The sequence below is a fragment of the Lygodium microphyllum genome, chromosome 13 (genome assembly GCF_053477565.2).
Source record: "Lygodium microphyllum isolate KBCC chromosome 13, Lygodium_microphyllum_v1.1.10, whole genome shotgun sequence".
In the NCBI taxonomy this organism is placed as follows: domain Eukaryota; kingdom Viridiplantae; phylum Streptophyta; class Polypodiopsida; order Schizaeales; family Lygodiaceae; genus Lygodium; species Lygodium microphyllum.
Genome location: NC_141147.1, coordinates 718,712 through 744,924, shown reverse-complemented (window position 1 = coordinate 744,924; position 26,213 = coordinate 718,712). Strand labels below are relative to the sequence as shown.

The 26,213-nt window shown below is 42.8% G+C and overlaps 1 protein-coding gene and 1 long non-coding RNA gene across 2 annotated transcripts in view; one reads left to right on the top strand and one right to left on the bottom strand.

Annotated features, from left to right (window-relative positions):
* LOC148026270 (uncharacterized) overlaps positions 1-26,213 on the top strand; it is a 43,405-nt gene that overhangs the window by 7,205 nt on the left and 9,987 nt on the right. The window lies entirely within an intron of this gene.
* The window catches only part of LOC148026271 (monooxygenase 2-like), a 44,077-nt gene that overhangs the window by 7,880 nt on the left and 9,984 nt on the right, over positions 1-26,213 (bottom strand). Inside the window, exon 5 of the mRNA XM_087690690.1 lies at positions 15,986-16,211. Coding sequence (XP_087546816.1) covers positions 15,986-16,211 — 226 coding nt within the window. The remainder of the gene's footprint in view (positions 1-15,985; positions 16,212-26,213) is intronic.

Below are 26,213 nucleotides of genomic sequence, written 5' to 3'. Positions count from 1 at the left end.
TACTCAATGCCCCACCCTCATAAGTTGCCACCAATGTTCCATGGTGCTCAAAGTTGTAAGGCCCCCATTATGAGGAGAAGCCAAATGTGAGCCCGGACATTGGTTGAGTCCTCACTTGTATATCAGATGAGGTCTATGTGACCGGATGGCAAAAAGGTGACCATTGTGGGTCTAATCTTTGGATTGGATTGAATAGTTAAGCTGGTAGCGACTCAAGGCACATTGCATCGAGTTATGGGGTAAGGGAGTTAAACGGGGCCCCTATTTTGGGGTCCGGCGGCCGCGGAAGCGACCCCTGGCTGCGGGGAGTTCCAAGGGGGCTAGCGGTCCCCCTGGCGAGGGTCCGAGGGCAGCGCCTTCGGCCCGATGGTAAAGGGAATATTCCCTCGCCGACTAGTGGAGACTCATATGATGGGTCGGTCATGCCGACCTAACCGCCTTCACGGGCTATAAAAGCTAAACCCCTTCACAGCCATCAATCATCTATCTTTCACCCAGTCAGAGTTGTTCCAGCTAGCCTTAAGCTCTTCACCTATCTTCTGTCTAGATCGCCATCCAAGCTTTCACTGTGGAAGCGCATGGGTGGACAAAGCCATCTCTGTATCAGTTGTTTGGAGCTAAAGAAATTTTCTAATTCTCCTCTTATCTGTTGTGTACTCTCTATCTCTATCTCTTTCTCAGATTCTGTTCACTGCGCCGTGTAAGTTTTACATGGTATCAGAGCCCAAGAAACTCTAGGGATCGAAGAGTACACAAGAGGCAAAGGCTTCAACAACAAAGAGGAACAATCTTGTCTTCCGAAAGTTGTTCTAGCGCATCAGGGTGTGGTACAGAAGGTGATGCTGTTGTACCAACTATTCAAACACTGAGGATTTGTTCACCAACCTTCAGCGAAGGAAAGTTAGATGGTACAAACTATACCTTGTGGAAGTTCAAAATTACAACTATCCTTGATTCTTATGAGCTTTTGGAGACTGTGTTGGGGACTGATATAGAACCACAGCTTACCCCCGACCCATCAAATCCTAGTGTGATGATTCCTCCAAATGCAGATCTTCTACAAGCTTGGAAACGAAGAAATGCAAATGCATTGTGTGCCTTAGTTAGAAGCTGTTCTAACAATGTTTTGACTTTGATTCAGCATACAACCAAAGCATCAAAGGCTTAAAATGTATTGAGAAGTCAGTATGAAACGCGAAACCAAACAAGGATTCAAAACTTGGAGAATCAACTAGCAGCGGAGAAGTTTGCTGAAGGAGAGACAGTTGAAGCATTCATCACTCGAATTAAGAATCTGCGCAACCAGATGACTGGTGTTGGGATACAAAAGACTAGCGAGGAGGTGTCTTCGGATTTGTCCACAAAAGTTTGATGGACTAGTAACTGCCCTTAATACTCAGGTGAGACCTCAAGCTTTGAGTTTTAAGAAGTTTTGTGCATTATTACTGAAGGAGGAGTAGAGGCTGAAAGCCCGAGAAGGAAGCAACAATGGAGATGCTGCATTCTCTGCCAATGCAAAAGGCAAAGATGGTTCCTCCACCCAAAATGATGGTGACAAAAAGAAGAAGGGTGGTAAGAAGAAGTTTCAAAGAGAGTGCTTCTACTGCAAGAAGAAAGAACATGCAATCGCAAATTGTCATATCAAGAAGGCAAATGAAAAGAATGGTACCCTTAAAAGTAAAGGAAAGAGACAACCAATACGGCTGAAGAAGAGTTGGAGTTATTCATGGTGACCATTGAGGAGGTGTGCTCCTCGGCGCAAGAAGAATCTACCACTGACTCATGGGTGTTGGATAGTGGGATCTCCCGTCACATGACCAATAAGAAAGGTCTATACAGTTCTATACAATCTCTACAAGAATCTATCACTGTGATGGTTGGAAATTATGCAAAATGCCCTACTGCGGGCACAGGTACTATTTCATTTGTTGCTGCAAATGGTGATGTCAAAAAACTTTCAAATGTTTTGTATGTTCACGAAATAAGAAGAAATCTGTTATCAGTTTTGCTGCCATAACTGATCTTGGTCATGAAGTGAGGTTCAAGAAGACAAGTGCAGAAATTCTTGACAATGATGGCAAAGTTGTTGGCAAAGAAGAAAGAAGAAACAACCTATATGAGCTAAGTGCTCTTACAGCCACCGTTGGCGTGGGCACAAGTAAGCTTTGGCATGAAAGGTTTAGACACATTGGATTTGCAGTGTTGAAGGAGATACACAAGCAAGGTATGGTTGCTCATCTACCTGCAATGGCTGAATTGAAGAAACCATGTGAAGCTTGTATGATGGGCAAGCAACAGAGACAGGCATTTTCACAAAAAAGCAAGAATAGAGCACAAGCTTCTCTAGAGTTGGTGCATGCTGACTTGTGCACAAAGATACCTACACGGACCTTAGGGAGATCTTCTTATTTTATGTTGATTGTCAACGACTACAGTAAGAAGATGTGGGTGCACTTCCTTCGTGATAAGGCTCAAGCTTTTGGTAAGTTTAAAGAATAGCTAACACTTATTGAGAATGAAACAGAGAAAAGTGTAAAGAAATTTAGAACAGATGTGTTAGAGAGATCACAGCCAGGCAGGAGGTTTCAGCTTGGTGCAGTCCAGTCGGACTGCCACGTGGCAGTCCGACCTGCAGCAGGCAGTCGGCTGCATTTAATGCAGCCGACTGGGCATTTCTGGCGCCCTATTTCCAGGCAGTTCTCGGCTATTTATACCCGACAGTCTCAGCAGTCTGATACACTTCTCTGACGCAGATTACAGACCAGTGGTGCGCAGATTCTGTCTCTGTTCACAGATTTCAGACAGCAGACAGTGCAGACTGCAGCAGACTTCGAGGTGGACAGCAGGTTGCATCGTCGAGGTGGAGACACGCAGTCCAGCGCATTGCGCCCGTGTATATCTTTGTATTCAGCATTCTTTATACAGCAGATCTTCATCGTCCACTGTCTCTTTCTTTCCCTTCTCTCTCTGCGTTCTCTCTCTCTCTCAGTCCTACGCTTCCGCACCGCTGCACTCTAACATGGTATCAGAGCAGTTTTTAAGGGCTGACTGAGCACAGAATCGACCTGAAGAGGAGTTTCCATCGCGACACAAATTTGCGTTTTTTGCGTTTAAGGGCAGACAGGAGGGCTGCGCCTTGGAACAAGGCTGAAACGAGTGTGGGCGCACAGGAAAGGAGTACAAGTGGTGGATTTGCTGCTGTTTACTGCTGTTTGACGCGGAGGAAGTTTGAGTTTTCAGCCTACAAGTGCAGGTTTTGCTTTTTCATCGCCTCTGGCGGGTGAAGAAGCTTCAGGACGCGAAAGAGCCTTAGCAGGCTGAGTTTTCCCAGTCAGAGGGGGCTGCTTTTGCGTTTGTGAAGGCATTACAGGTTAAGATGTCTACAGAGATGGACTTGGAGTTCCAGGCGATTATGGATCGGAAGGTGCCTGTCTTACCGGCTCTTCCTACAAATCAGAAGCTCGACGGCGACAACTACCGCATTTGGCGCGTCATGATGTTGGCCATCCTTGAGTCCTATGATTTGGCGGAGTTGGTACAGGAGGAGATTGACCGGCCCTCGGTAAGAGATGAGTCCAAACTCTCTTCCGATGCTTGTGCGGAGTTGGCCAAGGCCCAGTCTCATTGGGACAAACTGAATGCCAGGATTCGATCCTTTCTCTTTCTATCATGCACTACAGCCGTCATCGCTCACATCGAGCACTTGACGGTGGCTCAGGAGATATGGCTGGAGCTTGATCAAATGTACAATCGGATGACCCTGATGAAGAGGGTTTCTTTGGAGGTACAGATGCGGACCTTGTCCGTCAATAAGTCTTCTTCGCTACGGGAACACATTAACAAGCTAAGGCAACTACAGATGCAGGTTCAGAATGCGGGGAAGCCGATTTCCTCCGAAGACATGGCGATCACACTATTATCCCAGTTGCCGCCACGATTCGATACATTTTACTCTGACCTTATTGCTTCGGGGCGAGAGTCTACTCTTCGCTAGGAAGAGTTGGTTCCTATGGTTTTGGACCAAGAGGAACAGTTAAAGGGACAGAATGCTTCCAAGTCGGAGGCGCTGACAGGTCAAGCCTCTCAGAAGAAGGGGAAGGACCAAAAGAAGAAGAAGGGGGATAACAAGTCCAAGAAGGACAAGGAGAAGGACAAGGACAAAGACTCCACATGTCATATTTGTGGAAAGACTGGCCATTGGAAGAAGGATTGCCCTGACAAAGACACGAAGGACACCAAGAAGAAGGACACTAAGGATTCTGGAGCGGTAGCTGCACCCTCATCAGCTGCATTTCTTCATCTAGCTGTCATTGAGGACGCTTCACCGAATGCTTCTGATGCTGCGATGACGGCTCCCCAGGCTCGAGAGTGGATTGTTGATAGTGGTGCCTCACGGCACATGACTCCTTCATCAGATGGTGTTGCCCAGCTGCGACCCTCGCGTGGGCAGATTCTCATTGGAGACAGCTCTTCAGTTTCTATTGCAGGTCGGGGTAAGATGCAGCTTATTCCGGATGGACGAGGTGGTACCCATACCTCAGAGGTTTTGCATGTACCAGGATTAGGGTACCATCTCCTTTCAGTTCATAAGATTTGCTCCCTTGGTCTTTTGGTGGAGTTTGACAGTTCTACGGTGCGAGTCCTTGATCGTGGATCGAGGAAGGTTCTCTCATCCGGATATGAGAACGGCATTTATAAACTGAAGTCTTCCACTGCCCTCTCTACTCTTCTTCTTACCTCACAGTCACAGTCAGAATTATGGCATGCTCGGTTTGGTCACCTGAACTATGACTATCTTCGGAGGGCGTCACGTGGACAGCTTGTTCGAGGGTTGCCGGATATAGTGGTGAGCCAGCAACCATGTGTCTCCTGCATTCGGGGGAAGCAACATAGGGATGCCATTCCCCACACAGCTTCGCGGCAGTCTACTTCCCCGATGGAGCTAGTATCTACGGATCTATGTGGCCCTATGAGGAATGAGTCCCTGCGTGGGAGCTCGTACTTCATGCTGATCGTGGATGACTATAGCAGGATGACATGGGCCTACTTTTTGGCATTAAAGTCAGAAGCTTTCTCGCACTTCAAGGATTGGCTTCTCTTTGAGGAGAACCGATCAGGCCGAAAGTTGAAGACCTTGCGATCCGACAAGGGAGGTGAATTTGTGTCTAATGAGTTTGCTCGGTTTTGTGCAGATAGAGGAATTCACCAGGAGTTTGCCAATACTAACACTCCTCAAGAAAATGGTATTCTTGAACGGAAGAACCGCAGTGTGATCGAGATGGCGCGCACCATGATGGAGCACCGACAGACCCCTCAAGTTCTGTGGGCCGAGGCTGTGGCTACTGCAGTCCACATCCTCAATCGATCCCCTACTTCGGCCGTGGAAGGGATGACCCCATTTGAGGCTTATTTTGGGATGAAGCCAGATGTTTCTTACTTTCGGGTCTTTGGGTGTGATGCCTATGTTCACATTCCCAAGGCTCACCGTGATAAATTTGAAGCGGCTTCTCGAAAACAGGTATTTGTTGGCTACAGCTCCCAGTCCCAAGGCTACCGACTGTATGATCCCGTGAAGCGGGATGTGTACACTAGCCGTGATGTGCGGTTTGTGGAGATTCCGGTTACTTCAATGGGTGAGGAGCATCCCGTTCTTGGAGATCCAAGGGAGCGTTGGGCTCCTTCTACAGTTCCATTGGAGCCCGTGCCTTTTGATTATGATTATGTTTCTGACACAGAGTCTACTGCTCCACCGGACACCTCTGAGGAGTTACCACCGGTGGATATTCCAAAGTCTTTTGCTGATGGAGAACGACGGGGGGAGGTTCGGCCTCCTCCACGCTGGGCCCATGACACACTCCGTGATTCAGGGATCGAGGGGGTTCTTGAGGAGTGGGGACCACAGGATGGTCCGCGGCGGTCACGGAGGCACCAGGCACATTCTACGAAGCTTGTTTGCTCCAACTATTGTTTGATGACCCGTGTTATGCAGGATCGAGAGCCCACCTCCATGAAGGAGGCTTTACAGTCCGCACCATGGAAGAAAGCAATGGAAGCTGAGTTGGAGGCTATTGAGAGGAATGGCACTTGGTCACTCGTACCCCGCCCCCTGAAGAAGAAGGTGATTGGAGTCAAGTGGGTCTTCAAGACCAAATACCTCAGTGATGGTACTTTGGATAAGCACAAGGCTCGCCTTGTTGCTAAAGGTTTTGCACAGCGCCCAGGTATTGACTGTCATGACACTTTTGCCCCCACAGCTCATATGGCAACCATTAGAGCTGTTCTTGCTTTGGCTGGCCATAGGAGATGGCCTGTTTATCAGTTGGATGTGAAGTCGGCCAACCTGAATGGTGATTTGAAGGAGGAGATCTATGTTGAGCAGCCTCCTGGCTTTGGTTCTTTAAATGGGCAAGTCTACAGGTTGAAGAAGGCCTTGTATGGCCTCAAGCAGGCTCCGCGTGCATGAAACAAGAAGATTGATTCGTTCCTCCGGTCTCAGTTGGGATATCGGCGGTCCAAGGCCGATCCGCAGCTGTATGTTCACACTTCCGAGGATGGTTGTGTGCTGTTTGTATTATATGTTGATGATTTGATTGTCACAGGTGATGATGCACAGCAGGTCCAGGAGACGAAGTCAGCTTTACATTGGACGTTCGAGATGACGGATTTGGGTCTACTCCATTTCTTTTTGGGCCATGAGATTTATCAGTCTTAGAGGGGGATCTTTATCTCTCAACAGAGATATGTACAGGAGCTTTTGGTGTCTTTTGAGATGGAGGATTGTCGGGCCCTCTCGACTCCTATGGATCCGAACTGGAAGGCCACTTCCCATTCAGCTTCTCCTTTGGCGGATGCGTCCCGCTATCGACAGTTGATTGGGTCCTTGATTTGGCTTCTCAACACGAGGGTTGATCTATGTTTTGCTGTTGGGCTCTTGGCAAGGTTCATGAGTGAACCTAAGACGGTGCATTGGCAGGCTGCTCAAAGGATACTTTGGTATCTGAGGGGGACATCTGATTTAGGGATTCATTACCCCGCAGGGACAGATGGGTCAGATCTTGTACTTGCAGGTTGGAGCGACTCGGATTGGGCCGGTGGCGTGGACCATAGGCGGTCTACTACAGGTTACTGCTTTACTTTGGGTGCAGGTGTTATTTCATGGAGTAGCAAGAAGCAGCCCACGGTAGCCCTTTCGTCTACTGAGGTGGAGTATCGGGCTGCGTCTTCCACCACATGCGAGGTTGTGTGGCTTCGGAGATTATTGGAGGAGCTTGGGTGTCCCCAGACTCGTCCTACATTGCTGCGATGTGACAATGAGAGTTGCATTGCCTTGGCAAGGAACCCTATTTTTCATGCCCGGACGAAGCACATTGAGATCCAGTACCATTTCATCCGAGAAAAGCTTCTGGATGAGACCATCACTGTGGAGTACTGCAAGACGGAGGACAATCTTGCGGATTTGTTTACGAAGGTGCTTCCTCAGGCTTTACTTCGGAGACATTCCAGATCCCTCAGGCTTCTGCCCTGCCCAGGCTCTGAGAGGGGGTGTTAGAGAGATCACAGCCAGGCAGGAGGTTTCAGCCTTGTGCAGTCCAGTCGGACTGCATGCAGTCGGACTGCCACGTGGCAGTCCGACCTGCAGCAGGCAGTCGGCTGCATTTAATGCAGCCGACTGGGCATTTCTGGTGCCCTATTTCCAGGCAGTTCTCGGCTATTTATACCCGACAGTCTCAGTAGTCTGATACACTTCTCTGACGCAGATTACAGACCGGTGGCGCGCAGATTCTATCTCTGTTCACAGATTTCAAACAGCAGACAGTGCAGACTGTAGCAGACTTCAAGGTGGACAGCAGGTTGCATCGTCGAGGTGGAGACACGCAGTCCAGCGCACTGCGCCCGTGTATATCTTTGTATTCAGCATTCTTTATACAGCAGATCTTCATCGTCCACTGTCTCTTTCTCTCCCTTCTCTCTCTACGTTCTCTCTCTCTCTCAGTCCTACGCTTCCGCACCGCTGCACTCTGACAAGATGGTGGTGATGAGTTCAACTCAAAGGAGTTTGAAGACTTTTACAAGAGCAAAGGGATCAAGCATCAATTGACGACGCCTCACACACCTCAGCAGAACGGTGTTGTGGAACGCAAGAATCGCACCATTGTGGAGATGGCAAGATGCATGCTAAAGGACAAGGGATTGTCTAACCATTTTTGGGCTGAAGCTGTAAATACTACAGTCTACATTTTAAATCGGAGCTACACAAAGGCTCTAAAGGAAAAAACACCTCATGAGACTTACACTGGTAAGAAATCATTTGTCTCACACTTCAGAATTTTTGGATGTGAATGTTATGCACATATTCCAGATGAAAAGAGAAACAAGTTACAATCAAAAAGCAGAAAATGTATCTTCTTAGGTTATAGTGATGAGCAGAAAGCTTATAAATTATATGACCAAGAGGCAAAGAAGATTATCACGAGTCATGATGTGGTATTCAATGAGCAACTACATATAGTGGAGGAGGAGAATGCAAGTTCTTCCACTTTATCATCAAGCGAAAAAGTAGTCCACTATGAATCTATCTCGAGAGTTGTCCCTATCCTTAAGGAGAAGAAAGCATCATCTTCAAATGATGAGGAAAAAGTTCACCAACCTGACATCACCCCACCGGAAAAGCCATTGCCGCGTTGGGTAAAGCAGCTCTATGACCACAATAATTCTATGCCCACATTTGTTGAGGAGAAGGCAGACGGACCAAGGAGGTCTCAAACAATAGAGGAGCAAAGGAGGGCTTCTGCTCACATAGTCAATATGGCCTTGATGGCTGAGGTTATGAGAGAAGTAAAGGAGCCAACTAATTTAGAAGAAGCACTTGTAGATCCAACATGGAAGGCAGCTATGCAAGCCGAGTATGACAACATAATGAAAAATGACACTTGGGAGCTAGTGGATCAGCCAGCAAAGCGGAAGGTTATTGACACCAAGTGGATCTGGAATGTAAAGTACAAGGCTAATGGTACTTTAGAAAAGTACAAAGCTAAATTGGTTGCACAGGGTTTTTCACAGGTTGAAGGGTTTGGTTTTCAAGAGTCATTTGCCCCAACTGCCAAAATGACCACTATTCGCACAGTACTTGCAATGGCTACCCACAAGCAGTGGCCAGTTTAATAAATGGATATTAAGTCAGCGTTCTTAAATGGTGACCTCAAGGAGGAGGTTTACATGGCTCAACCACTAGGGTTTGAGGCCCCCCATTCTGAGAACGAAAGTGTGTAAGCTGAAGAAGGCATTGTACGGGCTGAAACAAGTCCCTCAGAGCATGGTACCAGCAAATAGATAAGTTCTTTTTAAGCTTAAACTTCAAAAGATATGCCTCAGATGCTAACTTGTATGTTTACAGGAATGGTGAAAAGTCTGAAGTGATTGTCCTTTATGTGGACGACCTTCTTATTACAGGTGACTATGAAGATATGATCAACCAAACTCAAAAGGCTTTGAGTTCTGAGTTTGAAATGACAGACTTGGGCTTGTTGCACTATTGTTTGGGAATTGAAGTCTGGCAAGAGCCAGGAAAATCTTCCTCTCTCAAAAGAAGTATACATGGGAGATCTTGAAGGCATTTGGCATGACCGAGAGCAAGGAGATAGCTACATCTATGGAGGTGAATACAAAGTTATCCGTTGAGGATACATCAGCACTAGCAAACATTGGGAGGTACAGGAGGATGATCGGCAGTATGATCTACTTGTGTAATACCAAACCAGATATCAGTTTTTTTGTTGGTGTTTTGAGCAGGTTCTCAAACAAACCTCATGAGAGTCATTGGAAGGCTGGGATGCGTATGCTCGGATACTTGAAGGAAACTCTTGACTATGGTATCACATACAGTTCCGAAACTTCTCTTGTAGGGAATTGTGACTCAGATTGGGCAGGAGACAGTGATTCCAAGAAGTCCGTTTCTGATTATTGTTTCTCTTTGGGTTCAAGAATTTTCTCTTGGATTAGTAAGAAGCAGCCAACAGTAGCATTGTCTTCTACCGAAGTAGAGTACAAGGCAACTTGTTTTGCTGCATGTTAAGCAGTATGGTTGAGAAGGATCCTATGGCATATGGGATTGCAGGATGAAGAACCAACTATGTTACGATGTGACAATCAGAGTTGCATCGCCATTGCCCAAAATCCAATGTTTCATGCATGCACCAAACATATAGAGATCCAGTATCACTATGTGCGTGATTTGATGGAGAATGGGATAGTGGAGCTACAACAGAGGAGAATGGAGCAGATATCTTCACCAAAGCACTTATGAAGGATCTACTTCAAGTTTATCTTCACAAACTCGGTATTGAGCTGAGGAGATAGTTCACCTGTGGGTGAAAATAGAGAGGGGATGATAGATATACTCATGCCCCACCCTCGTAAGGTACCACCAATGTTCCACGGTACTCAAAGTTGTAAGACCCCCATTATGAGAAGAAGCCAAATGTGAGCACGAACATTGGTTGAGTCTTGAGTTGGACTCTTGCCAGACATTGGAGATTTTTGGGGATGGCAACCATGGTAGCTTACATTGGAGATTTTTGGGGCTGGCAACCATGGTAGCTTACAAGAGAAGAGAGAAAAGAAAAGCTGAAGCAAAAAGTGACTGAGATTTTTTCCCTCTTCTAACTCTTGAGTCTCTAAACTTGACCTGGGACTCCTAAAATTTGCATGAAAAGGAGTGATGACCTGCTAAGTTAGCCATTTTACCTCCAGATATGTCTGATTCTCCAGCCATAGCTCCTACTTCCTCCAAAAAGCTAAGACTAACTGTGGTCCTTTCTACTATACCTATACCTGTAACTTGAGTAACTAGGGTTTTGGGATTTGAGAAGGGAGGAGGAGGAAAGAAGAAAAGGACCAAAGCCCGATGCTCTGATACCACTTGTAATGAATGAAGCTGAGAGAAGAGAGGAGAATGAGCTGAAGAGAGAGAAAGAGAGAAAGAAAGACTAATAACTTGTTGCCCTAAACTGGGACTCTTACACCTTATATACCCCGATCAGTGTGACTAGGTATCTAACCCCTAGTTCCTATGTATCTCGCGTTACACAGCATTAATGACCTCCCCTAATGCAGGTCGACCATATTTGGGCATTTTTTGCTATATATAGCATGCCTCTCCCATCATTCATTCATCTTCCTCCTTTCCTCGCACGTGCACACTCCGATTCCATCATCTTCCTCCCTCTCCGGTACTACCATCACCATCCTCCTAATCTTGTGCCCTCATTAATGCTGTGAGCTGCATGCAAGGACTGGTCAATCTCCTTTCGCTTTCCTGTTCGTATCAGCATTCTTTCTTGTTCAGTGCAGATTTCATTCTTCTTTTCTTGCAGTCTCTCTCTATTCCTTTGTCTTTGTGTTTCCATTCCTTTCTGTTGTACACTTTCACAACCTTTACATTCGAGCACACCTCATACGATTCTCCAGCAATGTTTTTGGTTGCCTACATCCACTAATTGTGCCCTGCACCAACAAGCCACTTGCCACTCATAAAAACTGCAAACCATGACATTGATTTCAAAACCATGATTAATTAGGGAAACACAAGGTGTTTTAACTCTCCAATCTTGACTACTATCTCTGTAGTCGCTCTGACCCAATGATTCCAAGAGTAATGAGTGAAGGGAACCATCATAGATGTCTCATTCCCTGAATATTACACAGGTTGACATATTGCAACAAGATCAACAAGAGCATCCTCATCATTGTTCTCATCTATCTCCAATCTATATACCCTACATGATGAGCCGTTCTACAGTCCGAATCACCTGCCTCTTCCTCTTGATAATGTCGATGATCTCTTCATGGAATTCTCTCTTGGCAATGTTTAAGATCTCGCCTAGAGTAAACTCCACTTTACTGTTCAAAATCCTCTCCTCCAAAACTCTTTTTAGATTCGTTGCAGCCTTAATATCCAAAAGAAGGTTGTAACCCGGTTGTTTCTTGGGTTCAAGCTCCTACTTCTTCCCTTTCTTTTGCATGTCATCCATATCGTACTTAGGACCCGGTCTTATAGGAGTAGATTACTCACCCCCTCTAGTCGGTCCCTTCGAAGAATCTGAAGAAACATTATCCCTTTGCCGCTTTTTTGCCACGATCTCTTCAGCATTATGAGTCTTCGCTAGGTAAGCATAGATTGAGTAGGTGTTGACTGGAGAATCTCAAACTGTCTATGATCTGATAGTCTGACTTGTGCTAGACAACTCTGCTTGAGGTATCTTTCCCTTCCCTGTAGTCTGCAAGGCAAAGGTCAAAAGCTTTGTCTTTTTGCCCTTTGGCTTCTTCTCAATTTGTAGACCATAAGATGCAACATCTATGACAGTGTAGATAGTCCGCACTACCATTTCCTCAAGGATCTTCTTCATGTCTCCTTTTCCAAAGTCCATGACTATACGTTGTCTCGCTATCGCACCATATAGACCTTCCCACAAAGGCTTCTCTTCTCGAACTCTTGGGTGCTATAGATGGACCTACAATCTTCACTTGTTCTTCCACCCTTGACATCTTCAACTTTAGCTCCCTCGTACTTTTGATTAACTCATCCATGCCTTCATCATTGGAAGGAGGAGCAAGAGAAATAGGCGGTTTAACCACAGAAACAAGTAAAGGCATAGGAGTAGCTATTAGAGAAGATACACAAACGAAGGTATAGAAGAAGAGACTAGAGTAACATCTATGTTTAGACCCATCACTTTGGTTTCACCTTCAAGTAACTTTACTAATTCCATCTGCAACGAAGTGTCTACTGCCTATAGAAATAGCTCAACATTCTCAGGCTCCGAAGCAATCTACTCCACAGTGTTCGAACTCCATAGAAGCTCAAATGTGGCTAGCCCTTTATTGGGCTTATGAACCCACTCTGGAAAAGACCGATGGGTGATCACCCCTAAGTCTTCAAGGAAATACTCTTTCTTCAAAGCCTTCTTGAATTCTGACCATCCAGAATATTGCACATAAATATCACTGATGTGCGACTTCATTACAGAAGTCATAAGTCGTACAAAGTACTAACTCATCATGCGGTTAGGGACCCCAAAGAATTCCATCTTTACTTTATACAACTTTAGATGACTCACAATATTCTTGCCATCAAATAGCTTTATCTGGCTCTCTACAGCCTCCATTGCTTTGATCGCTCTAACTTCATATTGCACATAAGACTGTAATTGAATTTGATGTTATAGTTGTTGTTGATGTTGTAATTGCTACTACTATAGTTGTTGCTGATGCTATTGTTGTTGTTGTTATATGTACATATTGAAAGCTTGTAACATCTATTTTACGTCGTCAAAAGCACGTACTAATCCTCTAGGTCTTGTAGATTTTGAAGATACTACTGAATCTCCCATCTTATCGTAGCTTGGACGTGGCTATTCATGTCAAATTCACCAAATGTCAAGGGAGATGTGTGTCAAGCCATAAACCACAAGGGTTCAAGGAAAGAAATAAATCAAGATAGAATCAAGAGTACCAAAAGAAACCTGTAAATTACTCAATAAATCACTCTGTACACTACAAATGCACTCTTAGATTACACATTTTCCCTGAGAAACAATGTTTCTTTTATAGCCCAAAGCATCCATCAACAGTAGGCAAGTAGAAGCCTTAAGCAAGAAACACTGTATCAAAGCTCTAAGGTCAGCACTCCTGTCATAAACTTGCTACAACTTGTTTTTCGTCCTAACTTTTTCTCCCAACTCAGAATATGGTTTGATGCCAAACAGTACTCAAATCAACTAGAATAGACCCAATCTCCGAGCTAGCACTGACAGAATTGCAAAAATCATCTTAGAATAGTCAAAAAGCCACTTTTCTTAAAATGTGTTGCCTTCCGTATTTTTAGGCCTGGACTCCCTATAGCACTCCAGATAACTCCTTGCATGTATTGTTATCCACCCAAAATTGTTATTAAGTTAATAGAACTCAATAATGGATATTCATACTATTTTGGAGACTAGTTCTGAACCTAGAAAATTTGCCATGATTATGAGTAAGTATCCCGTATGCATATATCTGGAATATTTATGTTGTAATCTTTTTCTTAGTTTTTCTTTATTGAACGTGTAATCACGCAACACCATACGGTTTTGTACCTTTCATACCTGACAACTATGATTTTCCAACAATATTAGTCAACCTATCAATGCTCATCGAATCTCATCTCAATTCGAGGAGATGAAACGAAGGGTATTGGCAATACTGCCCAAGAAGCCAAAGCCCACTCTAATATCAAATGTTGGATATAGGGTTGTAGAATGCACTCACACAACTTGGAGAAGAAGTTTAAGAACACACAATAAAAAGTGTATTGAGAAGTATCATTACAAAAGATTTATAAGACTACGTTTATCCTAGAGTGAATGGGCTTATATACAAAGCTAGAAGCAAACCCACCATTCCTAAGTGTTCTCACACACATAGCTACCAAAATATGGTAACAAAACTAGCTTTGGGAGTTTTTCTTCAATTTAAAGACCTCACGATGATGATGAGAGTACACTTGCAGAATCATGTAGAGAAGACAAACTATAGAGATTTTTTCTCCTTCTACTCTTTTTTCAATGTTTCTAACTTTAGCTCTTTTCACATTAAACATAGTTGTCTTTGAACATTGATGTAATAGTTACACCAAAAAAGTGTGTGTGTATTGCTCCTATTCACGTAAGCAGAATGGCTGCTAATGCTATTCTTTGATCTATACTCTCTCTTACATGCATTACATTGTCTTGCTCAGTAATTTAAGTGCACACATAGAGCTCATCATCCACGCTGAACCGGTTCATGCCCCCGCAAGAGGCATCATTTGCAGATACAAAGGATACTACACTGTCATCAGGGGATCATACCCCACCACCAACTTCTCTATGTTAGATAGATCCATGAGAGATATCTTGGGATGAGAGTGCCTCCTGAGCAGTTCAACATTGTATCTAGCCTAGACATCATTTTGTACTCATCAACTATGTATTGTTTGTTGTTTATTTTCCATTTAGTTAGTCATAGCATTAGATGACAGCTATTTTGGGACTCCGAAAAATTCCCTAACTTTTCAAATGTAACATTTTGGTCTCATATGCCGATTTGGCCTTTTGTAGACATTAACTTTCTTTCTCTCTCCTTCCCTTAAGCTCAAGATAGAGTACTCCTGTCAAGCACTATGCCTCTCGCAACCAACTTTCCTTCCCTAGAAATTGCAATAGACACTGCATCTTGATTGAAAACAGCCTAGAGGACTAAGTGATGTCAAAGTGCATCTCAAGGCAGAATGTAAAGAAGTACCAGCTTTGGAAAGTAAAGATGAACACATTTGAGAGTCACCAATAATATAGCTTGCATCAACAAACTGAAAATCAGTGTGTCATGGCAAAAGTAGGAGTCAAGCAGCCACCAAAGACTCAACTTCTTGGCACAGCTCTTAGCAGCCTCAAATTACCTCGAATGCCTTCCAAAACACCTCCAAGTTTGTGGCCTTAGAGACTACCTGTTGAAAAAGTCTAGGCGTACATGCTAAGATTCCCTCCCTCATATGTACAGAGTTTAAACAAACTTCAAGGTAGAAAAACTACTTTGAGACTAGCTGTTATAAACTACACCCTTACCCAAATGTGTGCCACTATATTGTAAATTCATAAAGCATGCAAAATGCCTTAGAAATAAACCTGTACTCACATTACGAACTGATAGACCCACCAGATTGGTTGTTCACACAACCATTGTATTTGTAATGTACTTAGTTATTCTTTACAGAGTTCCTTGTACTTGGTATTTTACCTCAGGGGATTTATTTCTCCAAAGTGATATTGATAGATTTTTCTTTTCTTTAACAAAAATCTAGACTCTCAAGTAGGCTCACCACAAAAACCAGGAGTAACTTAATCCAGCACTAAATGCTTGAGTACAAGAATCTGAAGTTTATGGCACTTTACTGCATACAACATGCACAAACCTGGAGAATGATTGAAGACAAGAAACCAGTATACTCTCTTTGAATCCATCGGTAGCAGTCCTACTCGCACACCACGCCCCACGGTTTGACTCAAGGCATTTTTGAAACTATGCCCTTCAGGAAATGAAGCTAAACCTCGTATTCCCATGTAACCAACATAGCGTGCTACACCTAATCCCAAGTTTTTTGCAACCACTGACCCTATTCCATCACACCCAATAAGGACCTGGTAACCAAATAACACCAAAGGGAGAAAAAAAGTTATGGCTCGAGAAACATTTAATAAATAAGAAATTGAAATAGTATACCTGAAAACTTGATGGAATGTAGCACATGAAGAATCATGACAGAGTGGAAAATCTCAATTTCAATTCATATTTTTGGAGGGCATTATTGGACATCTTTTGAATCAATTACAGTTTTGTAGAGCATTCCCATCCCAAACAAACAGGCAGACTAAGATCTACAATCAGATGGCATTTCATGTTCTCACCTTCAATCTGCATAACTAGCAAGCAGAATCCTAAACAGTGCCTACTCCGGCATGACACCATTATGAGGCAGCATTTTGTAAGCCATTCAAAGCTTTTTGCTGTAGAGCAGTATCAAACTAATTAGGGGTGAATCAGGCATTTGTGGAGTTAATAAAGTACACTGCAATCATGCAGCGAAGCAGATATCTTTTACATGGCAAGCAAACAAGTTTAGACAAGATCTCGCATTCAAGAAAGGTGATTGTAATTGGGTTTCGCAAAATTATACAGCATAGACTGAACAAGCAGACAAGAGGTTTAGGAATCTATCATTCATAAAAATTTTGTCCATTCTCAATCACTAAAGGAATCATAATGTCTTTGTCCAGTGAAATTTCCTATCAAGTTGGATATCATGCATATAACATTTTAGCCATCCTAGCTATAAGATTGCCTGTCATAAATCTTTGATACCATACAGTGACCACTCTGTAATAGCACGAGAGATGTCGTTCGATTCACCACCCTTCCTCGCCTAGAAGATTGCTGGCTGCTCTCCTCAGTTCCGACTGCCAGCCGTCCGCTTCACGTGAGTCCTACTATTCTTAGACTCACTTACTCTCTAGGCTCCCCTTGACCCCGTTCGGGTGCCCAAGGCCCCCGGATGGTCATCCCTCGCGCCTGTCTCCCATAAGTTACATTTATTAATGTAACATTTCCTTCCCCTTAAGAATCGGTTTCATCCTCGAAAACGATACTTGGAAGGTCCAACTATAAATTGGGAAACCTTTTCCTTAAAGTACTTACTCGCTCCCATGTTGAGCTTTCTTCTGAACAATCTTTCCATTTGACCAAATATTCTTGATAAATAGTATTCCTTGTTCGTCTGTTACGAACATTTAATATTCTTTCTGGTTCATGTGGATTAGATTGGTCATCTAATAGCTCCTAAATGTTATCATTTAAGATTAGATTGTCCAAATCACCCAGCTTCTTTCTTAGCTTACTTACATGAAAAACTGGATGTGTTTTACTACCAGCAAGTAGTTGGAGCTTGTAAGCCTATTCTCCCACCCTTTTAAGTATTGTGAAAGGACCACAATACCTGGGTAAAAGCTTTGGACATCGTCCCGTTTTCATGGTTTTAGTTTGTTCACGCACCTTAAGATAGACCAATTCTCCTTCTTCAAAGGAGATGTCTCTTCGGTGAGGATCTACATAAGCTCTAGCTCGATTTTGAGCTTTCTTAATATTTTCTTGAGCAAATTTTAACGTACTATTCATATCCTCCAAAAAGTCCTTGGCTGCCTGAACCTTTTCCTTCTGCAGTCCTACTGCATGAGAAGCTCTGGGCTGAAACCCATACATTAGCATAAATGGACTATATCCAGTGGAAGAGTGCTTGGCACTATTATATGCAAACTCTGCTATCGGTAGATACTCTTCCCAATTAGTTTTTACTTACATATGCCCTGAGCATACCTTCAAGAATTTGGCTAACCCTTTCAATTTGCCCATCAGTTTGCGGGTGGTCCACCATACTCATGCTATGTTTAATATCCAACTTCCTAAATACAACACGCCAAAATTGACTATCAAATTTTCTATCTCGATCAGAAACTATATTTTCCGGAAGGCCATACAATCGATATATGTTCTCTGCGAACAATCTAGCCAATTCTGGTGTTTTAACATTAGTTGAAGTTGGAATAAACCTAGCCATTTTGGTTAGCCTAAATGGGTGGAAAAGTCCTCCCATTTTCAATCTTTCAGTTTTATTAACCTGGCATTTATTACATTTGACCACATAGTCAAGGACGTCCTTATTCATTCCAGGCCAATAGAACTGCCTTTTAATAAGACTATAAGTCTTATTAACTCCTGGATGTCCTGCACTAGGGGTATCATGACACTCAAAGAGTATCTAGCATTTTATTTCTTCATCTTTCGGGACACATACTCTACCCTTGTAGAGTAAATAACCATTATCAATGGTAAAATTCTTCCACTTGAATCTCATTTGAGCAACCCATGATGCTCCATTTCCTTGATGAACATCCTCAGATATTCCTTCCTCTATGAAGACTCTTCCATTTGGATCCCCATTATTTATTGCTTCCCATATATTGGAATATGTCGAATCAACTTGGCATTTCCCTTTCAAAGATTCAAGTAAATCGGAAGTGAACTGAGTAAAACTCAATTCATTTATGATGGGCATTCTGCTGGAATATGTCGGATCAACTTGGCATTTCCCTTTCAAAGATTCAAGTAAATCGGAAGTGAACTGAGTAAAACTCAATTCATTTATGATGGGCATTCTGCTGAGTGCATCAGCCACTATATTGTACTTCCCCTTTCTATACCTTATTTCGTAGTCGAACTCTTGAAGAAGTTCGGCCCATTTGGCTTTACGCCCTTGTAGATCCGGTTGGTCATTAAGCCACTTAATGCTTTCATGATCCGACAAGATCAAAAGTTTGGCACCGTACAGATAGTGCCTCCATTTCTTCATTGCATGTACTATTGCATACAGCTCCCTCTCATAAACAGAATAATTCCGTTTTGCACGGTCTAATTTCTTGCTTTCAAAAGCAACTAGTCGACCTTCTTGTAGTAAGACCGCGCCTATCGCCTTATCACTGGCATCGGCTTCAACCACAAATGGTTTATTAGGATCCACAATTAATAGTACTAGAGCTATAGCAATAGCTACCTTAAGTTTTTGAAAACTTTCATTTTGGTCTGTTCCCCAATTAAAGCTCTTCTCTTTCCCTTTAAGTTGGTCTGTCACTGGAATAGCTATTTTGGCATAATCTTGAATGAATCTATGATAAAATCCAGATAAACCTAGGAATATCTGCAGCTCTTCCAGGTTCCTTGGAGATGGCCATTCAATAATTGCCCTTACTTTTTCTGGATCCATCTTGATTCTCTCTTTCGAGATAATATGCCCAAAATATTTGACCTCTTATTCAAAGAATTCACATTTAGTTTTCTTCGCATAAAGGGAATGTGTTCTTAACAATTGGAATACTAATCGTAAGTGTTCCAAATGTTCTTCTTTTGATTTACTAAAGATCAAGATAGGGCCGTAACACACTATTCATCAGCTTCATAAAAGTAGCTTGTGCATTAGTAAGGCCAAAAGGCATCACCAAAAAATCATAATGTCCATATCTAGTACGAAATGTTGTCTTAGGAACATCCTGTGACTTAATTCTTACTTGGTGATAGCCTGATCTTAAGTCTATCTTTGTGAAGAATTTTGCCTCTTGTAATTGATTAAAAATATCTTCCATTCTGGGCATAGAAATTTATTCTTCACCGTTATCTTATTAAGTGCTCTATAATCAACACAAAGTCGCATAGAACCATTTTTTTTCTCTTTACCAATAAAATTAGCAAAGCCCAAGGTGAATTGCTGGGTTGTATAAACCCTTTATCAAGGTAATCTTTAATTTGTTTTTCAACTTCTTGGTGCTGTGTTTCACTTAACTTATAAGGTGGTTTAGAAATAGGGTGTGTATCCCTATCTGTGTCAATTGGGTGATTTACATCACCCCTATCTGGTGGAAGGCCACTTGGTAAATCAAAAGGAAACACCTCTTTAAATTCATGTAACAAACCACTTAATTCATTACTTACATTCAACTCACAAACATAAGGAAATTGTTGCTTTATATTACAGAAAGTAAAAGTGTTTTGTACAAGAAGAGACTATAACATATATACCTCACAAGCTTCCTTCTTTATTAGCTTCTAAACTTCAGTGGAACACAACAAAGGGTTATCAGATACTTCATGTTCACCTTGAATCACAAAAGTCTTACCATCCCTTTCAAATTCCAGTGTATTATGATGATAACTACGTTTTAAGGATGGTTCCAATCCCCATAGCCACTCCCTTCCTAAAGCAATATCGGCTCTTTCCATATTCATAATTTGAAAATCAAGTTTATCTTTATATCCTTGAATTTCAATTTCCAAATTGGATACCATTGTATCCCATATTTTATTATCCTGACCTTACATCATACGAACAACATATTGATGCCCACTCTTTTGTTGGGGAAGTTTCAATTTTTTTACAAGTGCATAATTTATGAAATTGTGGGTAGCAGAGTCATCAATCATGGCTCTAACCCTCTTTCCAGCTATCAATCCATGCACTCTAACCAAATCATGTGGCCCAAAAGTAGGCTGCCACATAGAAGTTGACATACAACACCTGTGTTGTACATCCTTGTGCAAGACCTCTAAAGATTTATACTTTCCATGCCCCTTTAATTCCACGGTCTGCACTACATGGATTTGTTTTTCTTTTCCCTTGCCCTTATCTTTATCATTTCCTTTATCTTACCCCTTTTTTCTTTGAGGGCAATTCCAGGCAGCATGGTTAGGGGATAGGCAATTGAAACACAACCTTTCTTTTTTGGCCTTATCAAAGTCATCTTGACTTAACTTTGGCCTTACATATTGTTTCTTTTCAAATGGTTGTTTCTTGCCTTTAAGGCGTGGCATTTTTCTTTTAAATTTGCCAACAAATTTTGAGGCTTCAAATTCCTTAGTCTTGGGCTCCGTATCAGTGAGACTAGTAAGTGTACATGGACGTTTATTATCTTCATTGATTAATGCAAATTTAATTGCCTCTTCAAGCGTCTTAGGTGAACTCCTTTTCGCTTCCTTTTTACAGGCCTTATCTAGTCCCCTAATGAATCCTCTTGTCTTTTGAAATTCATCTATTCCTTCCAATTTGAGGATTATCTCACGATACTCCTCTAGATATGTCAACAAAGGTCTTTCTTTTTGTCTGACATAATCCCAATCTTTCCAATTTCTTTCCATTTCATTTTCAAGAAGGAATTTTTTCAAAAAAACCGATTCAAATTGAGCCCAAGTTTAAGGTATTTTATTTGACTCCTTTAAAGTTCTCCACCATTTATATGCCTTTGGCCCCAAAGTTAAACTGGTCTCCAACGCTTGGAGATGTGGTGGAGTATTTTTAAGTTTGTGCAAATCCTCCCATTCTTGGAGAAAATTAAAGATAGTGTCTTTATTTCTATTTTTTTCCTCCCTGAGAAACTAAGGGGGTTTCATATCTTTTAACACTGGGTTATCCCTTAACTTTTGGTGGGGTTCCCTAGGATCTCGCATAGTCACATCTAGATCTTTCAATGAAGATGGAATATCCGAGGTTTCTACCTTATTTTTATCCCTTTCTAGTAACAAGGCTAATTGAGATTTTATTTCTGTGAGTGTTTGAGTTAGAAACTCCATTTGAACCCCCTATACTTGCACACGAGCAGTTAAATCATCAAATTGTTCTCATGTAGCAAAAAATTATTCCCATTGTTCTTCTTGAATTTCTGTTTCATGGAGATCCGCCATAGGATGGTCCCCAAAACTAGAATCTTCTGTCATCCCCTTTTTCTCTTTACCCTCCATTAATACACTGGAATTAGAAAGCAAATATAAGAAATTTGCGTACAAAATGAAGTACTTCCCTGATTATAGTGATAGGGCAGCTATTGATTGCTTTAACAGTTTAGTGATAACCAAAAAAGTGAGGAACAGTTCGACTTTCCTCCAAATCGAGCCAATCGCGTTGAAATGAAGCCTGTCGGGCAGGAATACAAAATAAGAAGGGGATTAAACACACCCCCCCCCCCCCACAGGTCACGTATAAACTTGCTTTACCCACAGCAATATTTCAAACGGGACTTCGCCCTCGAGACTTCGCTCGGACTAGCTCCATACTACCATCCACTTCCGATACATGAAATCTGGCGATGGCGCCCATACCGACATAATTTATTAAGCGACGGTGGCCAATACTGTCAGGCGACGGCTGATCAACGTCAAGTCTATCAGGCGACAGCTGGCTAGTACTGACGTAATCTGTCAAGTACTCGAACTTTGACGACGGCGCCCACACGGATTCGAATCCAAGCTCGAATTGAAGATTGGTAGGGTGTGAGACCAGCGTGCCAATACGAAAGCATTCGCCTCAGTTAAAACGAGACCCAACGGCTCTTCCAGAAAATGGGACCCGACAACTCTGATACCAGTATAAGATTGCATGTCATAAATCTTCAATACCATATAGTGACCACTTTGTAATAGCACGAGAGATGTCGTTCGATTCACCACCCAACCTCGCCTAGAAGATTGTTGGCTCCTCTCCCTAGTTCGGACTACCAGCCGTCTGCTTTAGGTGAGTCCTACTATTCTTAGACTCACTCACTCTCTAGGCTCCCCTTGACCCAGTTCAAGTGCCCAAGGCCCCCGAATGGTCATCCCTCACGCCTGTCTCCCATAAGTTACATTTATTAATGTAACTCTAGCTAATGGTCTACACTTACATGAATCAAGGTCCAAGATGACCCTCAATGAGATTATATGAATGTCCGTTCTGCTAGTAATATACAAGGCTTCCTCTCAAGGGAGAATCCTTGCATGCTACATCATATCAAGTGTTAGAGATTTGGTCATCCCGGGAACAGGCACAAGCACTATACATCAGATTTTGGGCATTTTACATGCATTTCCTATCAATTTGGGCATTTTCCAGTAGTCACCGAACGCACGCACTTGATTTTGAGTAGCTTGAACATGCAGTGGGTAGGCAGCAAAGCCATGTGGCACATCAGATGCTTGTAAAAGAGTGGGATAGACAGGTAGGACACATGGGCTTAGCACACAAATATCCAGTTACACTAACGAGGTATTTAAGGTATTGAGAGACTCAGTTAGGACATCAATTATCAATAATCAAGTCTCTTTACCTCCCTTACAACTTTCAAGGCTTTCCCTCTCTTTTCTTGTCTTTCTCTCTCCTCTGCTAGTATTTCCCTCTCCCCTCTCTCTCTCTCTCTCTCTCTCTCTCTCTCTCTCTCTCTCTCTTTCTCTCTCCTCTCTGCAGTCTTCCTCCTCTCTTCTCTCCTAGGTCTCCTTCAGTACAATTGGTAGCTATGTGCTTTGATTCTTTCTCTCTCCTTCATTCAAATCTACTTTCCCCTTTCAGAGCAAAAAACCCTAGGAGGTAACCGTACCAATTTAGCAAGTCATCACTTTGAATCTGTGTAAATTTTAAGGATCTAGGGTCAAATTTGGAGCTCCAAGGATTAGAGAAGTCTTTAGCCACATTCACTTTTTGAAAGAAGACTTTCTCTCTTCTCTTCATGCACAAGCTAGCATGGATTCACAGCCGAAGATCCCTTCAGATCTTTCTTCCTCCTCCTCCAAGGCATCAAGGACATTCACTAGTGAATTCTTGGCACCTCTCTATGTAAATTTTAAGGATCTAGGGTCAAATTTGGAGCTCCAAGGATTAGAGAAGTCTTTAGCCACATTCACTTTTTGAAAGAAGACTTTCTCTCTTCTCTTCATGCACAAGCTAGCATGGATTCACAGCCAAGGATCCCTTCAGATCTTTCTTCCTCCTCCTCCAAGGCATCAAGGACATTCACTAGTGAATTCTTGGCGCCTCCAGCTTCAGTTTGAGCTGTGAAGTGGAGTAGTCTTGCTGATTTGGGCCTTCCAAGCAGCCTCGTAAATTGCGGCTAAAGATGTGCTGCTACTCCCTGCTCAGTCCAGCTCCATCCCCTACTTCACTGCTCAGTTATATTGCTTCCCAAGGTCTCACATAACTATTTCCTCCCTCTTGCTCAAGGTCCTGGTCATCCTTCTTCAACATTTGTGCGCTCTTGCTTCTGAAACCCTGAATACACAGCAGGCAGCCATTAATCCTCAGCTCGAGCTTTCATCCCCTTCAAGAAACCTTCAATTTTTAATCCCAAGACCCATCTCCATCAAGCAAAGATGAAGCATGTCCAATATTTGGGAGGATTCAAGCATCAAGAAGCAAGATGGGGCTAATTCTTGAAGATTCTTCTCAAGAGTACTAATCTTGGTAGACAGGCACTCAAGAGAGTTGAAGACCCTTTTTCAACAAAGCTCCACCAACCTTCAAGTGCTTGTGGCTCTCCATTGTGCAGGATTGAGCTTCAAGGGTACCCATTCTTCATGGATGAAACTATCAACTCCATGGGAGAGGTAAGTCATCGAATCCCACCCAAAATTCACTAAGGTTACTTGATCAAGAACTCTTCACTTACTAAAATTGGAAAGGTTACATTAGTCATCAATCAACCCATCCCCTTCATTGTATTGATGCATTAAAGAAGATCAATTACAATTGCAAACTCTATGCAACCATGCGCTTACTAATTTCCCCAATCATTATCAGCTCATTGTAATTTTATAGTCATGATTGTCTAACTTGTTGTGCTGATCAATGAGAACCCAAAATAAATTGTAAAAGGGTAAGTTGGCATCCACTGAGTCACTGGACTGCCAGGGGAATCCTTCTCCTATCCACACCATTGTCTATTCCATGCACTTCATGAAAAGCCCATAGCTTCTTTTCAATTAAATTTATTTCATGTTGGTTGCTTAATTAAAAACGTTTGTTGTGTATACTCCAGTTGAGGAAAAGGCCAATGCCAAGAAAGGTGGTAAGCCAAAAGAGAGGCAACCCTCCCTTACCACTTAAGACCTTGAAGGGCTGCACCACTCGGAAAACACACTTCGCAAAAGGTAAATGTATTGGCAAACATGTATGTTATGCTCTTGGGATGCATGCAACAATGAATGGAAATGTATGCCACCCAAAATCTCTGTTGAGATTGCACACATAAGTGGCTCATTGATGCAGGCCTCACATGGCTCTCCACAGTACTGAGTATGTATTTTATGCTGATCATGTCATGGTATATGCTTCTCAACCCTAAGGCATGCAAACAATGCAAGTATGGTTCAAGACAGATAGTGTATTAGATGCAGGAATTCCAGGACTGCCACAATGATTCAATTGCAAAAAATCAAATATTATTGCTGAACAAAAGCCCTATAGCTCATCTCAAAGATGGCAAAGTCTGCTTCAATTGCAATCAAAAATTCCCTTGATTAGAGCAACAGGTGAGAAGATATTGCATTTTTTGTGCACAGTGGTCCCACCTCCCCTACAAACTTGCGGCCTAGTATTATTGGAAGTACAGGCCTTCCTATCAGCATCTTTAAAGTGGGTGAACCCTCCAATAGAAATGAAGAATTGATGATGAGTGCATTCCGTACGGCCCCAAAATTAGAAGTCAGTCCCCACTTTGGAGTCGCTTTCAGCCTCGCACTGGCCCAAATGGATAGCTTGATAGTCATGGGCAGCATGCACATAACGAACAATATGGCCAAAATGGGCAGCATGCATTTAATGGGCTGCATGGCCACAATGGGCAGCATGCTTACAATGGCCAACATGGCTTGAATGGGCAACCAAATGCTTATGATCAGGAGATCTAGGACAAGATTATTGTTATCAAATACAACCACCAATCTTTGTCCCCTATTGGATCTAGAGGAATGGACAGCCAAGTTGGAATCCTACTTTGATCTCTACCCCAAGACGGATGAGCAAAAGATACACTTTGCCACACTTCATCTTAACGGTCTTACGCATACTTGGTGACGCTATGTAAACAGCGAAAATCAGCCTATTCATGGATGGGAAGATTTCAAGGCACATATGATGCAAGTGTTTCTCTCTCTGGTTGAAGCCGAGCGGTTGGCTAGGAGGCGCTACCACCAACTAGAGCAACATAGCTTATCCATGAGAGACTACACAAATCAATTCCTTAACTTGACAATGCATGTGGAAAGTGTTAGTGACAATGCAAAGTTGCATAAGTATGTATATG